General features: G+C 37.7%; 1 protein-coding gene across 1 annotated transcript in view; it reads left to right on the forward strand.

The window, feature by feature from the left end:
• Positions 1 to 20,286, forward strand: part of LOC115924937 — a 30,150-nt gene extending 9,864 nt beyond the window's left edge. The window contains exons 11-32 of the mRNA XM_030987883.1: positions 368 to 499; positions 1,351 to 1,521; positions 2,185 to 2,316; positions 3,553 to 3,849; positions 4,368 to 4,742; positions 5,243 to 5,354; positions 6,047 to 6,120; positions 8,079 to 8,329; positions 8,821 to 8,908; positions 9,458 to 9,534; positions 9,800 to 9,836; positions 11,179 to 11,276; positions 12,045 to 12,164; positions 12,930 to 13,078; positions 14,717 to 14,852; positions 15,407 to 15,562; positions 16,125 to 16,224; positions 16,516 to 16,589; positions 17,101 to 17,229; positions 18,024 to 18,152; positions 19,469 to 19,623; positions 20,145 to 20,286. Of these exons, the coding sequence (XP_030843743.1) occupies positions 368 to 499; positions 1,351 to 1,521; positions 2,185 to 2,316; positions 3,553 to 3,849; positions 4,368 to 4,742; positions 5,243 to 5,354; positions 6,047 to 6,120; positions 8,079 to 8,329; positions 8,821 to 8,908; positions 9,458 to 9,534; positions 9,800 to 9,836; positions 11,179 to 11,276; positions 12,045 to 12,164; positions 12,930 to 13,078; positions 14,717 to 14,852; positions 15,407 to 15,562; positions 16,125 to 16,224; positions 16,516 to 16,589; positions 17,101 to 17,229; positions 18,024 to 18,152; positions 19,469 to 19,623; positions 20,145 to 20,286 (3,134 nt within the window). The remainder of the gene's footprint in view (positions 1 to 367; positions 500 to 1,350; positions 1,522 to 2,184; positions 2,317 to 3,552; positions 3,850 to 4,367; positions 4,743 to 5,242; positions 5,355 to 6,046; positions 6,121 to 8,078; positions 8,330 to 8,820; positions 8,909 to 9,457; positions 9,535 to 9,799; positions 9,837 to 11,178; positions 11,277 to 12,044; positions 12,165 to 12,929; positions 13,079 to 14,716; positions 14,853 to 15,406; positions 15,563 to 16,124; positions 16,225 to 16,515; positions 16,590 to 17,100; positions 17,230 to 18,023; positions 18,153 to 19,468; positions 19,624 to 20,144) is intronic.
• Positions 20,287 to 20,620: the final 334 nt, after the last annotated feature.

Below are 20,620 nucleotides of genomic sequence, written 5' to 3' on the forward strand. Positions count from 1 at the left end.
CATGCAACTTTGGAAGAACATCAGATAGAAAATGTTCCCTGAAAAGCATGGTTCTTCAAATGCTTTCATATTCTAAATATGGCATGTAGCAACGTAAACATCTAGACGGATTTTTAAGCCACATGTTCGTGTAGCCCTATTTACATCATGGTGTGTACAGTGCTTGTAACTTTACCAAGACTTGGCCAAATTTCTAATCATTTTGATGATTTCGAAACCTTGCAGTAGGCCTACACGCCAATAGTTATATGCTACATGGTCAACCTTTTCTGATCGATTCCACACTGTTTCTTTCACAATGAAATTGCATGACCAAAACTCAACTTTATCTTTAATTCCGTTTTTACTGTCATGAATCTAATTTCAGAATGCATTCCGGGTAGGTTTGGTGTGGACTGCCTTCAGGATTGCCACTGTGCAGGAGGGATGCCATGCAATGCATTCACAGGAAGATGTGAGGGAGACTGTGAGGATGGTTGGTCAGGAGAAGGGTGTCAAGGTATGCCTACTTCCTTTGGTGGACTTGCTGGTATATAATAATATAAACACATATCTTCTGTATCCGTTGGTCATGCATGTTAGGTAGCTGAAATGTACATGATTGTATTTAATGGGTTGCAACTATAACTTTGTCTTAGACTTTCCCTGTTTAATGACAGGGTAGGCCAGGTCGCATTAAGTTTTGGCAGGATGTTGTGGTGTCCATGTTGGTCGAGAATATCTCCAATCATGATGTCCATTGGTGGGTATACAATCTAATACATATATCACCGGACAATACTGTCAGATCATTGGTCTCTTTATCCATAGTCATTCGTAATGTGGAACAGTGTCTGAACTACAAGACTATGTAGATTGCATGATCTACTGCACTTCATAGGCTCTGTACTGTACCTACCTTTGGGAAAGCCTTAAACTCTTATAGCTAGGCAAGGTAGTGATAAAAAAAAAATCTGTTTATCAAAATAGAATATGTGCGTGCAGACAAAGATTTCGCTGCCCTCCCATTTGAGTATTCTCCTTTGATAAGAACAGTAGTGATGAAACATTTTGTTTAAGTTATTGTGGTTTGTTCAGTATTTTGGATGTCTCTAAAAGGGCGCCTGGCTGGAATGCTTTCAATGGAGTTAAAAAGTTGCCTCCATAGTGTGTCGGGAAACCTTGAAATGACATCAGGTAAATGACTATCGGGAAGGGTTTTACTAGAGAAATCTCAGATCTATGCATTCAAAATAATTGTGTCGTTTATATTCATTATTATTGTTATTGATTATGTTATTTATATCGTTGGTATTGTTTATATCATTATAATGATATCTCTATCTTTGAATACACATACTATCTTCGCAGTTCCCTCCGTCTGTCCAGTCGGTTATTTTGGAATAAATTGCACAGAGTTATGTAACTGTCCTGAGTACTCGAAATGTGAGAAGGACTCTGGTTTCTGTACATCATCGGGAGGACAATGTGAGATTGGCTATGTTGCCGACTCTCCACAGAGACCAGATGGATGTGTCACATGTAAGACATTTTACTGAAGCTAAGGACAATTATAACACAGCGATTGATATTGGCAGTAACCTAGAATATACCGGGGGCCTGTGAATTTTACATTCGTGCATAAACGCAAATATTATTTTTGTGCTTCATGAATTGAGATTAACCTTGCGAAAACTGCCTTATTAAGAGTTGTATTGTCACAAGAACCAATCACAAATATAATCACTTTACTGCAGCAGCAACTTATTGCCCAATTATTAAGACGTTGATGTTAACCGTTCAAATAACTTTGCCATGCACTACCAGCTTCAGCGTAAATGTTGGTAATCACAACCACCAGCCTGGGCGGTTGTTCAGTCACCGCGAAGCTGAAGACATTGGAAACGCACTGCATTCTGGGTTCAAGATAATAATGAATAGGGAAACCCCAAACACCACAGTCACACCTGCACATCCCAATCACTTTCACTGGAAGGTGGGACCCAGACGTTCCAGTAGTTTAGCTTGATATTCCCTCGTGCAATATTTAATTCTGTAATTAATAGTATTAATATTCAAAATGCACTTTAAGGAAAGTCGTAATGAAAACTGAATGTTGTGAATGCAACATTTTGAAACTGCTTTTCTTCCAATCGCTTTTACTCACTTGTTCTTTCCACTCATCCGATATGTTACTTAATTTAGTTGCTGGATGTTTCGAGTCTTGTTCTAAGACATGCCACTGTGCTGGTGGTGTCGAGGACTGCAACCAGGTGACCGGGACGTGCTCTCAAGGTACATGCCATCCACGATGGATGGGAGACAAATGTCAAACTGGTTAGTACTATTTACTTATCTATCTATCACGGTATGTTATCCCAACTCGGAGGTTAATTGAAGCATTTGTTCACACATCTCTGTTCTCTGCCATTCTTGTACACCCTGGCAGTGTCATTCAACTCCCTGTCTTAATGTTCCCATACTTGTTGGTTCTTGGTTTTCACTCTTGTTCTGCTACCTTCTAGCTTTTATTTCAAGAAATCCTTCATCTCGAAGTGAGTCTGATGTCTGATGTTAAATGTGGCCAAAGTATTTCACCTTACTATCTTGAACCATTCTTTTCAGCCTGAGGATATTTTGTTTCATAATTCCTGTCGCTATTTTATTTTGAATTTATCTTTTTCATGATATTCTCATCACTTTCCTGTACACCCAATTTTCAATGCTGTATTTTTTTCTCATAGTCTTTGTTTGGTCTAATGTCCATACTTCTGCTCCATACGATATTTATAAACAGATAACGTAGGTGGGTATCAACTTGTATTCTCATGAGAGAAACACAAAGCCTGAACTTGATTGAAATGAAATGAACTTAGAGATAACATGATAAGTTGAGGGTTGCTTATTTTTTGAAATAATTCAAAGAGATGACTGGTCACCTCATTTAATAACGAACGAATATTTCAACTTCAGATTTTAAAAAATACATGCTATCAATTTTACCAGAACAACACTGCAGCGCTCAATAAAATGCAAGAAATGATATGCATAAATTCCTTGAAAAGTTAGTTATAACTATTGATTACAACACGAAGTTCAGTAAGCAGTGCAACTAATACTTATAGTTTGATCCAATTTTTTTTAAAGATCAAAAGGCTGTAATCGAAAGGCCAATTTATTTTGTTGAATATAGAATAATCATAATAATAATAGCCTAATAGTCCACTCCAAATTTTATTAAACCGAAACGGAAATTCTTTTTGCCCAATTGATCGTGAGCCCTGCAGCCACTGAGCAGCGCGAGATCGACGTTGCTCTATCCCTTATTGTTGAACGCCAAACAAGGTAGCAACAACTCCCATCTTTGAACGTCTTTTGGTATGACGCGGCCGGGGTTCGAACCCACGACCTCCTGGTTGTGAGGCCGACGCTCTACTGACTGAGCAAGTACAATGGACTGTTATATTAGCGACTCATAAAAAGAGCATAAAATCTTATCATTTTCTTTTGACAGTGAATTCGTTTTTTCCATGTATTTGTAGACTAATATTGTACAAATGTTTGTCTTTGAAGATCGCTTTAGCATTACACGAGAAAAAACCAACCCAGGTGTTGCGATGTTTTCCTGCACATTTTCTACCGACACAAGTGGCAACATCCCTTCCATTAAGGCTACTGTGGGGGATTTCTCAATGGAAAACTGGGAAAATGCACAGGCCGCAAGTACTGCTACTGATCAATTTTCATTAAAAGCAAACTTTACGTTTTCCGTTAATGTCAACGGGAACCAACCCATCTACTGTTTAGTTGGCACATCAACAAGTGGCATTGGATTTGCTTTTATCAGGTTGCCACTGCCTGAAACATTCGGTAGGTGCTTAAATGATGAATTTACGAAACAGATGATAAATCATTTTTGATTACATGTATCAGTAAACTGGAAAAAAGGATTCAAACAATCCCATCAAAGAGAGAGAGAGAGAGAGTGTGTGTGTGTGTGAGAGAGAGAGAGAGAGAGAGAGAGAGAGAAAAAACACCTATGTTTGGTGAGAAAGGTAAAATTCAATTAAACCCATTTTTTCTTGATTGCCTTGTGACTTTAAATGAATTTACATTTACATACAAATTTGAAATGAAATATGGACAAATGATCAATTTCATCCAAATGGATCATATCGGCTACTGCCCGAAGAAGTAATACCTTTTTAAATTGAAAACAAAAATACTGTATTCAAAGAAGTTGTACCTAACTTTCGATCAGGGTCCCATATTTTAAGTTCAGGAGTCCTGTTTCATCAGGAACTTGGGATTTACAACCGCTAACATATCATTATATTGACACTGTTATTTTTTAACTGCATCCTTGACGTTTGCCGTGTTCTTTTCAGTTCTCCCGGTCTTCAACAAGGCGCCTGAGGTAGCAGACCTAGGTTTCAACTATGTCATCATTGCTTGGGATTCTTGGACCGAAAACGTTGATGTTGGTGAAGGTCCTATCATTGGGTACAAGGTCTACGTTACTACTTCAGATGGGGACGAAACAAACACCTTCATTACGTCATCAGGTGTTCCGATGGACATGGAATCCTCAGGGACTGTATCTTCAAGGAAGAGAAGACAAGAAGATGAAGGGCTACTGATGTACAACGTGACTGGTCTGGATGATGGTCAAGCATATGAGATTCAAATTTCAGCAGTTCGTGAGGGACTTAACGGTGAAGGAGAGAAAGGACCTGCTCTGAGTGTTACAACCATAAAGATAGGTGAGTCCTTGGTGATCCGATAGTTGCTCCGGCGACAATTGATCGGAATTTATTTCGTCGAAAGTTTAGGGTTTGGATTAAGGTTGCAATTGGGCTTTAGGATATAGGATGATGTATAGTAAATGTCCTAGGGTGTGATCCGATATTTGCTCTGGGCTTAGTCCTGTCAAAAGCGTGATGCTATAGGGTTTCGGTCGGAACCAGATTTATATAACACTTTTTTATGTGTGTGTATTTTCTTTTTGGATGAGTGTATTTCACCATATTTATGATTATTGTTATAATTATAGCTTTAAATATTCTTAAATTTCTTTGATCGTTATGATCATTATTGTTATTATCATAATCATCATGATCCGCGTAGACTAGTTAATGAGATATCCGAACATTTTCATAATAAAATGGAGACAAGACGTCAGTTAGCAAATACCATTAATCGATAAGTATCCTTAATTTTCTGCCATATAAAGTTTGTATTTTACACCTTCTTTAATCCATAGCACTACCTCCCGACCCTTCTGCAATTGGCGCCAGTGTTGGTGGGGCAATAGGAGGAATAATCTTTGTTCTATTGATTATTGTCATCATCATCATTGTACTACGGAGGAGAAGGTAAACCAATTATCTAAAAGAAAATGTGTACGTCTATAAACCCTTACTCATCTCACAACTAATTTCCAAACAAGATCACGAAGACTTTCAAGAAATCATGTAACTGCGATGTCTGAACATTTCACAATGTTGATGGTTTGCCTTGTGTTGATTTCTCGGCAATGCTTGAGACCCTGCTTCCTAGCGATATGTACATGTAGATCATTTTATAATATTAGATCCAATATTTGCAAATTTAATCTTAATGTTCCATCAAAGTCGCCGCGCCTATTAAAAAAAAAGTTAGCCAGAAACGGGGAGCAACTAAACACCTTATAACTTCTCTCGCCAAAAGGATCCGATACAACATATCTTTTTCCTACCTGATTGTTTGATATCATCAATTATTTTGTATTGTTTGTATTTTTCTGTCAAAACACTTTTAGCCATTTTGTGCCTGTTGTAAGAAGCGCCTTTAATTATTCGATATTGATGTGTATCATCAAAGTTAGTATTTGATTTGTTTTTATCATGATTATTATGAATATTATCATGATTATTATGAACATTATCATGATTACATTAATATTCGTGTTAATAGTAGTAGTAGTAGTAGTAGTACAGTGATTAATATTATTATAGTTTCTGTCATCAGTGTCATTATTGTTATCATTGTCTCTCTTGTCATTTTTATCATATATTCTTGATTGTAGAAACCCACGGAACGAAGTCTCCAAACCGGTCACCTATAGAGATGATAATGTTTACATCGGTGGTTTATCCGAAGGTATGTAAATCACATTAAAATGACGGACAAAGAAAGAGGACAAAATATACAGTCCTCATTCTACCCTCAACAATTGCTGTGGTAGACAAAGGAACATTCCTTCACTGCTATTATATAAAAAAATGTGTAGAACATGTGTCACATGCATATTCAGCAGTGAAGGGATGTTCCTTTGTCTACCCCAGCAATTGTTGAGGGTAGAATGAGGACTGTATATTTTGTCCTCTTTCTTTGTCCGTCATGTTCATAGTGTCAATCACCTTAACTTGTATTTGCACAGCTGACATCCCTTCAGTTTGAAACGCCAAAGGTCCCACGCACATTAAAGTTCTACGCATAGGAGTAGGGACGGCCTAACAGATATTACTATGGACAATTGATGAGGAAATAAATACACAAAAGCAGGACCGAAAGGACGTTACCTGGCGGTATACCACATTGGTGCAAAGAATCATATTAGTCCGCCCTACCATAAACATAAAAGGGCCGTTCTATGAATAAATATTAAAACAAAATTTCGGGTCAAATTAAAAGTATGACATGTCTTCATACGGAGACAATTATAGACTATTATTGCACCCATCTACCATTTTCTGTTTTGGAGGGGTGAGCCCCAAAAGTCACCAAATCCCTAAGAATCGCAGATGGCAGCTTTGGTCCTATCACGCACATTAGTTTCAGTGCGTGTATGGAAAATACCCGGTATCCAGGTCTAAATGGCAATTCAAGGGATGCTAACAATCAGTTGGGGCAATGATTTATTATTGTAAAACTAATACTCGCCGCACAGAGCTTACAAAATACATGATTTTTATGCCTCCGTTACGAAGTAGCCGGAGGCATTATGTTTTCGGGTTGTCCGTCCGTCCGTACGTCCGTCCGTACGTCCGTACGTACGTACGTACGTACGTCTGTACGTACGTACGTCCCGTTCTCGTGATCGCGTTATCTGAAGAACTGGTTGATGGATTCCTGCCAAACTTTGGTCATGTATGTATCTTGTAGAGCCGATGAACTGATTAGATTTTGGGGTTACGAGGTCAAAGGTCAAAGGTCACAGGGCTCATTATGTATGCAAAACGAGCTCGTGATCGCGTTATCTGAAGAACTGGTTGATGGATTCCTGCCAAACTTTGGTCATGTATGTATCTTGTAGAGCCGATGAACTGATTAGATTTTGGGGTCACGAGGTCAAAGGTCAAAGGTCACAGGGCTCATTATGTATGCAAAACGAGCTCGTGATCGCGTTATCTGAAGAACCGATTGATGGATTCCTGCCAAACTTTGGTCATGTATGTATCTTGTAGAGCCGATGAACTGATTAGATTTTGGGGTCACGAGGTCAAAGGTCAAAGGTCACAGGGCTCATTATGTATGCAAAACGAGCTCGTGATCGCGTTATCTGAAGAACCGATTGATGGATTGCTGCCAAACTTTGGTCATGTATGTTACTTGCAAAGCCGAAAAACTGATTAGATTTTGAGGTCACGAGGTCAAAGGTCAAAGGCCACAGGGCTCATTATGTATGCAAAACAGCTCGTGATCGCGTTATCTCAAGAACCGATTGATGGATTCCTGCCAACTTAGGTCATGTATGTTTCTTGCAGAGCCAATGAACTGAGTAGATTCTTGGTTCATAAGGTCAAAGGTCATTGGCTCATTATGTATGCAAAAATAGCTTGTAATCACAATATTCTGAGAACCTGTTAATGGATTACAATTGAACTTGAATTCGAAAAATTTCTTCTGTTTTGGTTTGTAAAATTGCTCTATGACGGAGGCATCATTTTCGACTGCGCGCAGTCGAAGTTCCATCTAGTTTTTCGAGGTATATTTCTGCCTTACAAGATACTGTAGGCTAGCCTAGCTATCGTTTCGCTAATTAAAACAAATGCAAATTATGCTTGTCAGATACACTGCCTATACACCCACCTTCTCGCCTCTTTAAACATATCCAGAAGTTGAAACTGGAAAATCAGATAAACCAAAGACGTCTCCAACCGTGACACCAAGGAAACCGGTGGTACTACCAAAGCCATCCACCATGCCTGAACCACAACTGGCTCCAAACGGTTTGGACGAGGCTGATGTACCGAAATCCAGAAGGTCGGAGGAATCGCCAAAGGAGCGTCGCCCGATACCCCTCTCACAGTTTGCTACCCTCGTTCAGAAGAATAGACACACAGACGTGTTTTACGAGGAATTCCTTGTAAGTTGTTTTCTTTAGACGTTTTCTGTCCAGGTTTCTTGTGGCCTTTGTCTGTCCTGAATATCCACATGCTCACAATGGTTTTGAAAGCTTAGAAGAAATATATGATACTATTGTAGCTGGTCTTTCAATGAGCCTTCCCGTATGACTGATATTTACCATGAGTTACAGGAGTTGGCGACCACACATTATTCCCCACCCATAACGTCGCAAATAAATAAGGCCTTTTGTACAGGTAATTACATTTTTCTAGGCGCAAACAATTTGAACTCGTTAATTGTGTTAACGGACGTATTTCGTAATCCATTGTAGGATACTAAAAAATTACCATTGAACTGATTTCTCGAAAGTATTTGTGATCGTGTGTCATTCCAACCCCTTGGTACAATATAGAATCAAATAAACTCGACAAAAACCTTCTCATTTGATCTACAATGCATTTTATATAATATGAGTACGAAAACATTGTAATCGAATCTCTCTTAACTCAGTGCTTACCGAAGGCAAATATCTTCCCACAAACGGTTGCGGAGAAGAAGGTCAATTTTGAGAAGAACAGATACAAGAACATCCTGCCATGTAAGTTGTCTCATCATACATCTGACGCTTTTTCAAAACGTCAATTCACTTTCTTTGGAGGTAATGAGGCATTGTTTTACAATTAGAGCCTCATAAGTAAAAGTTTGCCGAAATCCCATTGAAACGCGGATAATATTTAACTAACGTCGGTGACATAATTATGTGTGCAGTGCTTGTGAAGCGACATAAAAGTTTCTAGCTATCGATTATGCTATCAATAATACGGATATGCCCTCGTTGATGTGATTTAATCTAATGCATTTTAATATATTTCTTATCTATAAGATCTGCCATATCTTTCAGAGATAAATTCATTATTATAGACCAGGGGGGGGGGGGGGGCTGTCCACAAAGATCCTAAGTCGAACTTTAATCTTAATTGGAATTCGGATCTTTGTGAAACATCCCCTCCCCCTGGCTATACAAATAGTTGACAAGCGTATTATTTCGTTTTTTTTTAAATATCAACATATGAGGAAATGTAAAATCCATGTGTCCTAATTTTCATACTAAATATCTCTCTGTATCTCTCTTTAAACTCCGTCATAGATGATTCATCAAGGGTTAGGCTGGCAATCACCAACGATGACCCGAATTCAGATTACTTCAATGCTTCTTACATACCGGTAAATAAAGAATCTGTTTCAAAAACAAGTTACACCCTCAAAACTACATTCTGAAAAATAAGTGTTATTAGTAGTCGTATATCTCCATAATGTGTTTGCATTGAAAAGTTGTTCTACCTAGCTCTTTCTCATCTAACAATATATTCTGTTTTCAATATACTTTTTTTTCTTTAATTTGTTTACAATTCCCTCTATAGAGCTCTCGAATTCGGCATTAGTACATCACCTTTTAACCTTTTGTTTCCTCTCCCTCTCTGCCCTTCAGAGCTTTCGGAATCAGCGTGCGTACATCGCGTCACAAGGTAAATTAATCATACTCCACTGATGTATATTTTGTTGGTATCGTTTTGTATAAATTATTTTTCCTTCTAATATGACATAAAGGGGACTTTAAAGGTACTATGTCCCTTTTGCAGGCCAAAAAAAAATGAAAAGGTTAAATTCCAATGGCTTTTGAAAGATAATTCTAATTTAGAACTCTCCTTAAAAAAATGGGGCTTGAAAATGTCTTTAAGTGGAAAAAAATAACAACTATTAGTTGTCAAATCGACTTAGGAGCTATAGAGCCAATAAATAATAGTCTTGATTTTCAGACTATTGTACCACATGGTCGTACGTTTTATTCTTCGCAAAGATTCAATCAGTTTAATTTCGGCCATTACAGAAAGTGGGTTATTGTAGTAGACAAATCCTGTACAGCTCATTTTATGTATGTTATTACCAAAGAAGAAGAAAAGGCCAGCCAGTCACTCAATACTGACAATAGTGTATGACAGTGAAGTCTAGCAAGTAAACGGGTTTCCTTGCATAATTTGAATATAAGGACACTGCTAACGTTTAGATTTCACAGATAGGATATACATGACATATTCATAATTCCTGCAAAGTTCTACAGAATTTGAGGTTGGCTGCAAAAGGGACATAATATCTTTAAGATTGAGTGGACGAGAACGACGTGAACGTCCACTGATCATACGTGTCTATGCCAAGTCGTTTTAACATTTATTCATATTTCTTGATATCAATAATCCAATTCTCGATATCAAGAAATAGGAATAATTGTTAGAACGGCTTGCCATGGACACGGATGATCAGTGGACTTCGTTCTCGTCAACTCAATCTAAAAGTCCCCAATGACGATGATTAATCACAACATATGTGGTGCCATTTTTTCTAAAAAATTTCAACGGCGCAGGCTACTGCAATGAAGAACGTATTATTTTTAATAATCGCCAAATTAGTCATCTTTGAGGCACGATTTGACGTGTTATAGACTGCCCATCCCACAAAAAGATGATGGTGCAATGTATGAAAAATCACGGTCCCCATATTCCTTGAGATTTGATTATCATCTTCATATCATGTATTGATTTGTCAAGTTTACGTTTTAACATGGATATTTCCTGCGCTCACATTTAAATACAAGACTCGAACATATTAGTTCACAGTGAACAGAAATTAAATACATTTTGTTGATGACATAGCGAAATTCATACAAATTTTTAATCTACATTTGATGTGGCTTGTTTTTTTCTCCATAAAATAAACTGTTGTTTTATCAATATAGGGATTCACATCACAATATATTGAAAATGATGCAGTCCGTTTGTTTTTATTAATACATATCTCCGCTTTATGTTATAGGACCAAATAATGCATCAATGGATGACTTCTGGCGAATGGTGTGGCAGGAGAATGTAAACACAATCGCCATGGTAACAAAACTCCAAGAGGGAACAAAGGTGGGCCGCATTATCTGTCCAATTATCATGATATGGTTATACTTAAAATTGTCATTCTCAAAGTCTAAATAGATCTTCGTTTAGCCTAAGGTGTCGTATTTATCAGTGGGTATGTGTGCGTGTATGCGTGTGTGTGTGTGTGTGTGTGCGTGTGTGTGTGTGTGCGTGTGTTTGTTTAAGTTTTTTTATATAAGTGAATAACATTTACAATTGACATTTATATTATGTTTAGGTATTTATACGTTTACTTTGTTGCTAAGTTATATATATACTGCAAATAAGTTTTTGTTTAATTATGTTTATGTAAAAAGCAATCAATATTGAAGACGTTTATTTTATTCAATTGTATTTTATGGTTTGTATTACACATCTGGAGAAATAAAACAAAATTGCTTCATAAAAAAAAAAGTGTATGTGGGTATGCATAATTATGCACGTGTGAGTTGCAGATGGTAGTGGTTTCAAGAGGCTGATATGTTTCAAATAATTAATGGCAATACTGAGCGGCTATTGGTATAACACACATCTTCCCTAAAATCCACTGTTACAGCCCATAAGACCGACATCTATACGACCGTCATATCGGTCCCGTTGGCCTTCTGACAATAATTATTAAGGTTTATTAGACCGCATTGACGCTCTCATGGGCTTTCGGGCTAGCGGGATATCCCGTCAGACCACAGTCCATTTTATAGCGGTCATCCTAGTCAACTGCGATTTGTAATAATACTAATCGTATAACATTATTCTTATCACATTATCAACCAGATTAAATGCCGTCAGTACTGGCCGGAGTCGACATCTGTAAACTTTGGGGACATAGTCGTGGTATTGAGTTCTGTCGCAAGTTGTTGTGGAGGACTAAAGCGAACACTTAGCTTGACGAAGGTATCTACATACATCCTGCTTTTTCCATTCGTGCTCTCTTATTCGTCAGCTTTCTGCCAAAAAGACACTGCCACCATATACTGTGAATGGCTATAATGTTCTTTTAACACAGAGGTGATGTTTTCATAGGGTCCATGAACATTATTATTATTTTTTATTTATTTATTTTATTTTTTTTGGGGGGAGGGGTATCTTTTATTGAGAATTTTCTTATTTCAAACTTTGGCACGTCAGAATCAAGGCTAATATGACGTCATACGGTCTGCTGTGACTGACAGGTGAATTGTTATCCTCCATAGCAACATAGTTATCAATGAGTTCATGAGATTGTTGCATTATCTGTGCCCATCTATGTATTTATAAACTAAGGGAGACTTATCTGATCTCACGGACATGTAAACAAGAGCGATAGTCTTTCAAGAAACCAACTTTCAGTTAATATATTTGTTAAAGTATAATTTACATCATTATGTTTAACAGGGCCTCATGAAAGACCACCATTATTGGTGATAATGCGTCACCCTGTCTGAATATCAGAAATAAATAAATAAATAAATAAATAAATAAATAAAATCACCCAAGTCAAGTGCAATAGCTTTTCGTGCATCACATTATTGTGAACAATACCACGGACAGACATGACCCGACTAAGTATCTGTTGATCCGACCATCATGATTTATACGTGCCATACGAGAGGGTAGCCATTCACATCAGTCGAGTTCTATCTCGAAAGTCTTTGGAATAATTATTTGCGTTTTTTTCAGGGGGCGAAGACCAGGGTTGTTAACCAGTTTCACTTCACGGAGTGGCCAGACAAAGCAGTTCCTAACAGCACATCTACTCTGCAGAAGTATATCTCTGAGGTGAAGAAGGACCATGGACAAAACAGCTCACCCCTTCTGGTTCATTGCAGGTCACTATACATATCATACAGAGATTGTTATACAAATTATATACTAATTATATATACTAATTCGACAATTTGTTAATAAAAAATAATTGTTTGTTTATGTTTAAGTACATGTAAGTTTGTTATAGGGAAACAAATGAGACACCTTACCACCCCCACATACGCACCCACGCACACACAAATAGATGAATAATAATTATTAAAAAAATTCTATTATTAACACAATGCCATGATGCAAACTTATAATTAAGTAGTATTACAAGCGATTGTAATGCGCAAGAAAATGGAACCAAATAGGACAGTTTGATTTTGTAGTACATACTAATTAATGAAAAGACTGTAAAGTTGTGAAAGAATCCAAGTGAAAAAAATAAGCGACTGCATTGCGAAAAATAAGGAAAGTTGTTTTCGTAGTACATAATAATGAATGCATATACTGTAAAGTTGTAAAATAATCTAAGTGAAAAGAATAAGTTCATTCTTAATGACAAAAACCATGTACTACACCCACACATTTGTACATTGTACTAAACGCGTATTTGGCGTGAAAGCTTTGATGAAACTTTTAAGCTATTTCTTGTCAAATTCAAAATATAAAGGCGCATGAAGAGCAAACCTTTCAGAGCGTATTTTCTACTAAGACCTTCTTTCAAACTAACATACAAAGAATGATAAAGAAACCTTCGATTAGATGCTGCTTGTAAGTATCGGCTTGCATGGTGATTTAGATAAAGAGACTGTATATCTATAATACAGTAGGCTTGCGGGTGCACCATGTGATGAGAAAGGGGGAGGATTGAGGAGTCCTGAAAAGGACTCTCGGTTATCTTTCTTGAGGGTGTGTAGTCCTGAAAAGAAACCTTCGATTGTTTATCATCTTTACGAGAACCCTTCCTTCCTTTGAATAATTATTTATTTTGTTGCCTGTTCCTATTAACCATTTTACACATCGGTGCTGGTGTTGAACGGACAGGTGGCCTCAACGCGTTGTCAAAACGTTTCAGCTACCGGTATTTCTCTTCATAGGAAATTGTATATATTTACTGTGATATTCTTTCAAAATGATCGACAAACAAAAATGAGAGAGGTGGAGGTGTTGTTTTCTAGGAGTTAAACCTCCAGACTGTGGACCATACGGGACGGGTTTCGAATCCATGCCGAACCAACACCTTTTTGTGGTTATTAAGATATCAATCTATAATCGCCATAGCTGGCAGGACGTATTCATTGAATACACTGAGCGCAACGTTTAGCAGAGCTAAAGTTTTGGGGTAATAATATCCAAAGTCATTTGGAAGCGCCGAAACAAAAACGTATTACGAACTGATTTGCGCTATACAGGGACGGAAATGTTGTTATCGTTGTTCTCAAATGAGAAAGCTCTCAAAAAGATTTGTATTTATTTGTTATTGTTTAATCTATACCAGGGCCCTGTATTACAAAGAGTTGATATCAACCGCAACTTATTTGTGATTGATATCAATCACAACTATGTACATAAGAGATGATAGACTGCAAACTTGTGATTGATTTAGGGACTTGATATTGATTCGGATCAATATCAACTCTTTGTAAGACGGGGCCCAGAAGTCAACTTTAATGTTTTCTTGTGCTGTTCTCATCCACCATTTGTCCCTTTAGTGCTGGCGTTGGTCGGACTGGTGTACTGTTGAGTATAGACAGCGTCGTAGCTGAAGCGAAGAGAACCAAGGAAGTCGATATATTCGGTTACGTCACAAAGATCAGACAAAACCGACCTTACATGGTGCAAACAAAGGTAGATTATAACGTACTTACATTTTACTTTCTTATTTCTACAGGGATATATGTTACAGGTGACATATAGCGATGGGTTATGATAGAGGTGTCGTGGTCTAGTGGATACATGACCAAACTTGGAATCACGTGGGTCTTGGTTCGAGTCCTATCGCGACACTGTTGTTCTAGGGTATTAATCTATATTTGCCACTCTCAACACAGGTGTCATAGATGGATACCTGGCAGGAATCCACTCCTTGAACCGGGTGAGGGCAGCTGGGCTAAAAACAGTATAACAATACTACTACGCAGGTGCCTTAAATATTACCTTTGAAATAGTTTTATTCATTTTTGAATATTATTATTTCAACATTCCAGTTTAAACACCTTTACGGCGTCTTTTGGAGGAATCCTACCAAGTACCAAGTACCAAGAAAAGTATGATTAAAAAATGGTACAAATATTGAACCGATTGAGTGCTGATTCCGACTACACCCCACCCCCTTTATTATGTTAATGTTCAAGTACATCTCGCCGAACAGTTATTTTGTTATCGAATCTTTGGAATTGAAGGAGCAATACCAGTTTGTGTACGTGGCTGTGCTCGAAGCTTTGCTGTCAGAAGATACCAGGATCCAGGCCTCCTACTTCGAATCTACACTCATGCATCTTCAGAAAGTCACTATAAACAACAAACGGAGATGCACACCATTGTCTACACAGTTTGAGGTACAGTGTACCATTTCCCTGCCGAAGAAGATTTTAACAGCCCAAATTCTATAAAGAAAACAACCCGCAGTTCTACTTTATTCGAAGTAAAAGATATGTAAAATATAAAGTTCAGCTCCGGTCAAGGATAAAGTGACAGAAAATCTCTGAAGCAAACGGGAAGGATTTGTTAAGTAGTACTCACAAATCGGTATACCCGGTGAAGTGTTTTTCTTTAAAATGAGTGAAGGGTATTTTGGATAGGTCAAAGGCATTATTTTCTTCACAATCTGACAGAAGTTGCACTGATATTTGAGTCCATAAGTAGAATTGTTCTACCAATGCTTCTGTCCACGGTTATGTTCTAGCCTTAACCAAATCATCAACTGCAAAACTGAGACAAAACATTGAACCACACCTTTATAGCCCGATCTCTAAACCTAAGCTAATTAAAAACAACTGCAAGCCTAACCCTAGATCTTTAACGAACACAAAGCCCAGAATAGAATAATGTCAAGGAGTAAAGTTCAGGTCACCATAAATACCTTCATGGTTATATCTCTCTCTATTTTGTGCTTTGTAGAACTTGACGGTCGTTTGTCCTGATCCTCCAGCCTCGTTGATCAGAACTGCTACGAAGACAGAAAATCGTTCGAAGAGCCGTTACGCCAACAGTCTTCCAAGTAAACAAACATTTTGAATATTCCTATAACGTTTCAATGTTACCCATTCAGTGCTTTTTAACTTATCATATGTACTCAATATTATGCACTTGTTCATGACTCCGAACATGGTAAAATTGAATGCAATTTAAGAGACGGATGGCGATCTTCATTTGAAGGTGGGATGTTCATATACTAATGTTAAATTAATCCTTTTGAGTCGATAAGCCCTCATGGAAAAAAGGTTAATTCTTTATTGTTTTACTGTTCTTCAAACCGTCTTATTTCCAAAATCAATTTACAAACTACTAGTGGAAAGAAACCGAGTCATTCTTCAGTCTAGGGGCTCTTCAGATTCGGACTTCGTCAACGCGAGCTTCGTGAAGGTTAGTTTACCGATAGCACCGCGTCAGAGGTCTAGACTAAATTCGTTATTTAATACAGCGATTGATATTTAATTCGGTTAAAATCAACAAATAATTTTGAATTCAATCTACAGTCTGAATGTTGATTTTAAACCTCCCCAAACTAAAGGAAATTTAAATATTAACAAGTATATTGGCCTTTTATTCAACATGCTCGACACGATCTAATTCATGAGTTAAGATAAACCAATTTCATGAATTCTAGCAATTATTTTTAGGAGGATTACCATAATTTGCTTCCTCCAAGAGTACCTACGATGCCTCAAAATTAAATAATGTAATAATTGACAATGGTAAATTATAGTATATTATATAAGAAGACATGTTTGTGCGGGGTGCGTGTGTGTCTTTGTGAGATAGTGGGAGTGAGTGCTGGTGGGTGTGATCAATGAAGTGTTTTTTTACACAATTTCTTTTCGTCATTTTACAATAATCCTCTTACTATTTATTCATGTTTTTTTTCGTCGTACAGGGTAATCGATACAGGTTCATTACCACCCAGATGCCGATGCCGAACACCGTAGCTGATTTCTGGGCCATGGTCATCGACTACCAACCATCCACCATCGTCATGCTCAACGATGACAATAAACGTGACAAGGTACAAACATGCAATAATTCGAGATTTGTTTACAATAATTATGATACTTCTACTCGTACTATTTATACTACTACTCCTACTATACTACTACTTCTACTACTACTACTACTTCTACTTCTACTAATTCTACTACTTCTACTACTTAAAGTAATAATAATGATAATGACTATTCTGTTTAATGCTTTAAGTCCAGAGGGCCCATTCTAACACCCCGACACTAATTAATACAAAATAATAATTTATACCTGGTGGAGAGTGGCCAATGTGCATTAGGGTCTTGCACGACACCTCCGCCAAGTTTCACTTAGTTTAGTTAATGTGTATATGTGCTGACGGTACATTTTATAATGTACAGGTGGAATTATTCTTTTAAGGCGGGCGAACAAAAGGTGTTCATGGAGCACCATCTTCACTTTGACAGTAATTATTTTAAAATGCACAAAGTGGGACTTCTCCATGTGTAATAGATCTGTGGATATGTGTGTATAACTCGTAGAAGTGCTCCAAAGCGGCTTATTGGTTAATTAAGTGACAGACTTGATAGATTACAAAACGTATGAAATAATAAGGAAGGCTCACGATAGAGCGGACCAAAGAAAGCACTAACCAGATGGCTCTAGTATGTGGACACTGCTTGGTAGAACCAGTCAGCGACTTGATAGAATATGCGTGAGAGAAATCAGTAGATTATTTGAAGAAAAGGTTTCATATTTAAGTATATTCCTAAGCCTATATAAGACCACACCTTAATCCTAGTTTTTCTTAATGGATGGGTATTCTTAACTCCTTCATAGAGCTGTGCACGATACTGGTTTGACAAGGGTGTAAAAACCTTTGGACCTGTCTCTGTCACCACGCTGTCTATCTCAGAGAGAAGAGGTTTCATCGAGAGAGAAATAGAGGTTACTCAGAACAAACCAAAGGTAAATACCCCCTCCCCCATTGTTGTAAACGTAAGTAAAATCATGAATTCAAATATTCCACAATATGCATGTAAAAGGTAAAAATCACGTGTTTTTACATGATTTTTTTTCTCAAGGGGGGCCGCGCCCCCCCCCCCCCTGGATCTGCCACTGCTGTGAAGACAGTAGAAGAAGGTATTGAGTAGAATAGAGTCATGATACGGAAGATGCGTGGTGTGGAAGAGGGAAAAGAAGACCGAATATTTTATGGAAAGTTCTCGTGAAGAAAATAATAAGTGACGTTGTTCTAAATGAGGAGGCTGGTTGAGACAAGAAAAAGCGAAGGGGGGGGGAGGTGGGGGTGGGGTGAAGTCCCCCGTAAGAGAGAAAATGTTGAATGTAATAAATGATGATGATGGTAATAAAAATCAATACAAATCTAAGACGGATAAAACATGACAAAGAAATAATTAAAATCTATTTCATCTACCAGTTGTACACCGAAAGTAAATACCGCCAACTGAAAATATATCATTCGGTAGCAAAACAAAACAAATCATTACAACTAACCTATCGGCAGGGTAGTTGTCAGAGCATAAATGCGGCAAACTTAGCCAGGAATGTTAGGCTGCAAAGCCCGACGGGCCGATACCTAGTTGAAGGTCCTGATCATGTTACACGTATTGTGAATATATTATTACAAGAGAGAAATGGAGTTTAAATAAGACCCCTAACTGGACTTACTTGGTACAGATTTATTTTAAAAATATATTGTAGTACACTGTCGCAAAAAAATCCTCTGGACGGCCATGCATTATGGCTCAAGGCATGGGCACACAGAAGATTTTTTATGTTGGGAACCGGGGTAAAATGCAATAAATTATTGAAAATTTATTGCATTTTTTATTTTTTTTTATTTATGGAAACTGCCCCCTACCCTAGCCCCCGCTGCGTACAGTCATGATTCAATGACAAAGCAATGGCTTCGTAACTGTGAGGCCCCAGGATGAAAACCGTGTCGATGTGCTATATTAGTGCCCTTTTCCTCATTACTGTCAATTATGACTTAAGGTCATAGGTTCCCTAGTTGATAAGCATAGTAGCATACACATGCTTTAGCAGTCACGCAAAACACACATTGGCAAATTATTATTCAATAAAATCTGAGAATGTATACTATTATCTAGATCTATTATTTTTAAATTATTTTTAAAATAATTCCATAAATTGGGATAAAAAAAAATATTCCACCTTTATGAGCGACAGTGTATAATAATACACCATGTTGAATAAGTATAAACAGACATTATTACTATGATGATTATTTCTTATACAAGGCTCGCCATGTCGTGAAGCAGTATCAGTTCGTCGACTGGCCTACTAAGGCAGAGGAACGAAGGGACCGCGCGCCTTATCTTCTGAATCTTATGACAGAAGTGGAGGACAGTTTTAGTGGAGTTGCAGAGGGGTTTCCAGTCCTAGTTCACTGCCTGTAAGTTAAGAACCATTAGAACATTACTTCTTAGGAGACATTTCTTCGATGACTTTCTTCTAAAGTATTTTTAATAGAATGGGAAGTTTCCCAAATTCTTTTTTTAACCTTTACCAGAACCCACCCTTCTCTAACACTGCTTGCCGGTCTATTATATAGTTGTATCTTTGTTTAAGTACGAACAAAGCAGATCGTACAGGTGAGTTACTTACATCCACACGGGTCCTCCATTTAACGTCCTATCAGAGGGGCGGAATGTTTTCCACTGCAAGACCTTTCTCCACTTCTTTGCCCCGTGGTCAGTTATTGCGTCATCCCATTCTCTTAACACGATCACAAAGACTTTCAAGAAAATATCAGAAGACAAGTTTCAAAATCAATATTGTTTTCTGTTCAGACTGCATTATGTCATTGTCATTTTCGCCCATTTGATGTGTAACGGTAATAAAATTGTTTCCATTTTTCGTTAAAATCTTTGCGATGATATTTAATCTTAATTTTTTTTATCTTTCAATACAAAGGAACGGAGTGGGTCGAACGGGTGTGTTCTGTACCATGCTTGAGTGCATCGCACAGATAAATGAAGAGGACGCTGTTGATGTCTTCCAAATGGTCAAGATGCTGCGAAATGAGAGGATGCACTTCGTACAAACCGAGGTATAAGCAGATCATTTTGGTGTGTGTGTGGGGGGGGGGGGAAGGGGGGGGGGTCAAAAGAATTTACCGACATTCAGCAGAGATTTACAACAAGGGAAAAAATTGAGTGCTCAGATCCTTCTTGTAGAATGTTGTACTACTGCGGATGTCAGGGTTTTTTTATCATATGATTAATAAGTGATAAGTGATAAGTAAGTGATTAATAAAGTAAGTATTACTAGGGACTGCTACGTGTCAAGTCCTTTTAAGGCAATGCCATTGCCTTTAAAGGATGTCACTATGTCGACGTGCATATATAAAAGTCCCTATTATGCGATGATTAGCGGCAGAATAAATGATG

This window comes from Strongylocentrotus purpuratus, unplaced genomic scaffold (assembly GCF_000002235.5).
Source record: "Strongylocentrotus purpuratus isolate Spur 01 unplaced genomic scaffold, Spur_5.0 spur5_scaffold_17, whole genome shotgun sequence".
NCBI lineage: Eukaryota > Metazoa > Echinodermata > Echinoidea > Camarodonta > Strongylocentrotidae > Strongylocentrotus > Strongylocentrotus purpuratus.